Source organism: Pundamilia nyererei, unplaced genomic scaffold, assembly GCF_000239375.1.
Source record: "Pundamilia nyererei isolate P.nyererei 1_Seehausen unplaced genomic scaffold, PunNye1.0 scaffold00181, whole genome shotgun sequence".
In the NCBI taxonomy this organism is placed as follows: domain Eukaryota; kingdom Metazoa; phylum Chordata; class Actinopteri; order Cichliformes; family Cichlidae; genus Pundamilia; species Pundamilia nyererei.
The window spans coordinates 34,284-36,556 of record NW_005187582.1 but is presented as its reverse complement, the minus strand read 5'-3'; the positions used below and the strand labels follow the sequence as shown (position 1 = coordinate 36,556).

The 2,273-nt window shown below is 42.5% G+C and overlaps 1 protein-coding gene across 2 annotated transcripts in view; it reads right to left on the bottom strand.

Annotated features, from left to right (window-relative positions):
• kiaa0895l overlaps nt 1-2,273 on the bottom strand; it is a 26,038-nt gene that overhangs the window by 3,859 nt on the left and 19,906 nt on the right. For both annotated transcript variants that reach the window (XM_005746651.1, XM_005746650.1), the window contains exon 6: nt 1,515-1,612. In XM_005746651.1, coding sequence (XP_005746708.1) covers nt 1,515-1,612 — 98 coding nt within the window. The remainder of the gene's footprint in view (nt 1-1,514; nt 1,613-2,273) is intronic.

The window sequence follows — 2,273 nt, the reverse complement described above, 5'->3', positions numbered from 1 at the left end:
AGTGTACCTCTGGTGCAAATTACTGACCTCTGTCATCATTTTAAGTGGGGGAACTTGCACAATCGGTGGCTGACTAAATACTTTTTTGCCCCACTGTACCTACTGGGGAAACGTTTTATGGTCAGACGATACAAAGACCGAGTTATTTGCCAACAATGACGAGAGATATATTTGGAAGAGCAAAGCGAGGCTTTCAAACCTAAGAACATTGCACTGGGTGGTGGTAGCATTATGCTCTGGAGCTATTTTGCTGACAGTGGTACACTGCATAAAGAGGATGATATAATGAAGGAGTAGGACTACCACCCACTTCTTGAACTTCACCTCAGATCTGCAGCTACGTGATTGACTCTTGTAAACAACAGGATGTTCCACAAAACAATGATCCCAACCATGCATCAAAGCTGGTTGTTCAATGGATAAAAAGCTTATTCCATTTGGGGCAGCAATTTATCCCTGCAATGAGTAGACACTCCACCCTTTTGTAACTGAGAACCATGGCCCAAGACTTTGAATCGCTGCAGTGTGAGCTGGAGGCCACCACCTGATGAAGCCAACAGCACCACATCACTTGCAAAAAGCAGACATGAGATTCTGAAGGCACCATAGCATCTATGTCAGGGTTGTGGGAGGGCTAAAGCCCATCCCGGCTGTCTAAAGGTGAGAGGCAGGGTGCACTCTGGACAGGTTGCCAGTCTGTTGCAGGGCTAACACATAGACACAGACAACCATTCACACCTATGGGCAATTTAGAGTTACCAATTAACCTATCCCCACTTTGGACTGTGGGAGGAAGCCGGAGTACCCGGGAAAACCCACACAAACACGGGGAAGAAACATGCAAACTCCACACAGAAAGCTCCCGGCCTGATAGTAGAACCGAACTCACGACCTTCTGTGAGGCAACAGTGCTAACCACTATGCCACCGTACTGCCCAAGCCACCAAAGCAGAAACCTTCAAACACCTTGCTGTGCCTAAAGATTCTGTCCATAAAAACTATGAACAGAATCAGTGACAAAGGGGAGCAATGGTTATACAGAGAACAAATGGCTCAAAGCATCGGGCCGGACACCCCATACTCCCAAAGAACCCCCCACAGGACACTCCGAGGGATGTGGTTGAATGCTTTCTCCAAGTCCACAGAACATATGTGAACTGAATGTGCAAACTGCCATTCACCCTCAAATATCCTTGAGAGGATAAAGAGTTGGTGCCTAGTTCTGCAGGGTTCCAGGCTGCTGCAAGGAGCATGGTGGTTGGTAGCTGTTGAGGTGGTTATCCCCAAAACAGATGGGGGACCACATTCAACATAAACTCCAACTCATGTACCCAGTCCTTGAGTTTTACATTTATTCAATACTTCTGACCAAACTGTAGAAACCATGTGGAGGGCAGAGAGTGTACATATTATCACATATTGCAACACAATGAAGGGAGCTCAATGCCACCTATGATTTAATTTAATACTTCTGAATCTAATTCTAAGTCTTTTTTGTGGGTAGTCTGACTGACCTTGCCTAAAGAAGTTAACATTTTGAAGTCAATTGTCCTTCGATGCCGAAGAATCCGCAGGATCCCGTCCAGATACACCTGATCTTTGCTGAAGCAACCTAAGACAGAAATATACAAAAATAATAATCAAAGTTACAGATTACAGTTTTGAGTTCACTTTGATTTGCTCATTTAAAGGTCAGCTGACACTTCTGATTGTTTAGCTCTTTAATTTAGCGAGATTAACAGAAGAGCTTGTAAAATGATGCTTACAGGATTTAAATAGACTCTAACTTTTCAATTACGATTATTTGTCATGTTGCACAATTAAATATTTTTTTCCAATTCAATTCAATTTTGTTTATATAGCACCAAACCACAACAGTTGCCTCAACGTACTTATATTGTAAGGTGAAGACTTAGCGTCACTCTGAGACAGGATGTTTCTCATTTTAGAGATATTCCATAAAATGGAAGAAAGCAGTTACATATTTGTTTGATACACACCATCCCATCCATCCATTCACTTCCGCTTATCCTTTTCAGTGTCGCGGGGGGCACACACTTGAGAAAATATCCTGGTCAGAAAGAACTCCAAGAGTTCTAAGATTTTCTAAGTTTTTTTTAAGTAAAATCTTAGAAAAACTTGTTTTTACTCAGATTACTGATTTTCTAAATGATAGACAGATCCTGGAGATATTCCAGTCTGGATTTAGGGTGAACCACAGCACAGAGACGGCTCTCCTAAAGGTTTTAAATGATCTTAGATGTAACTGGGAC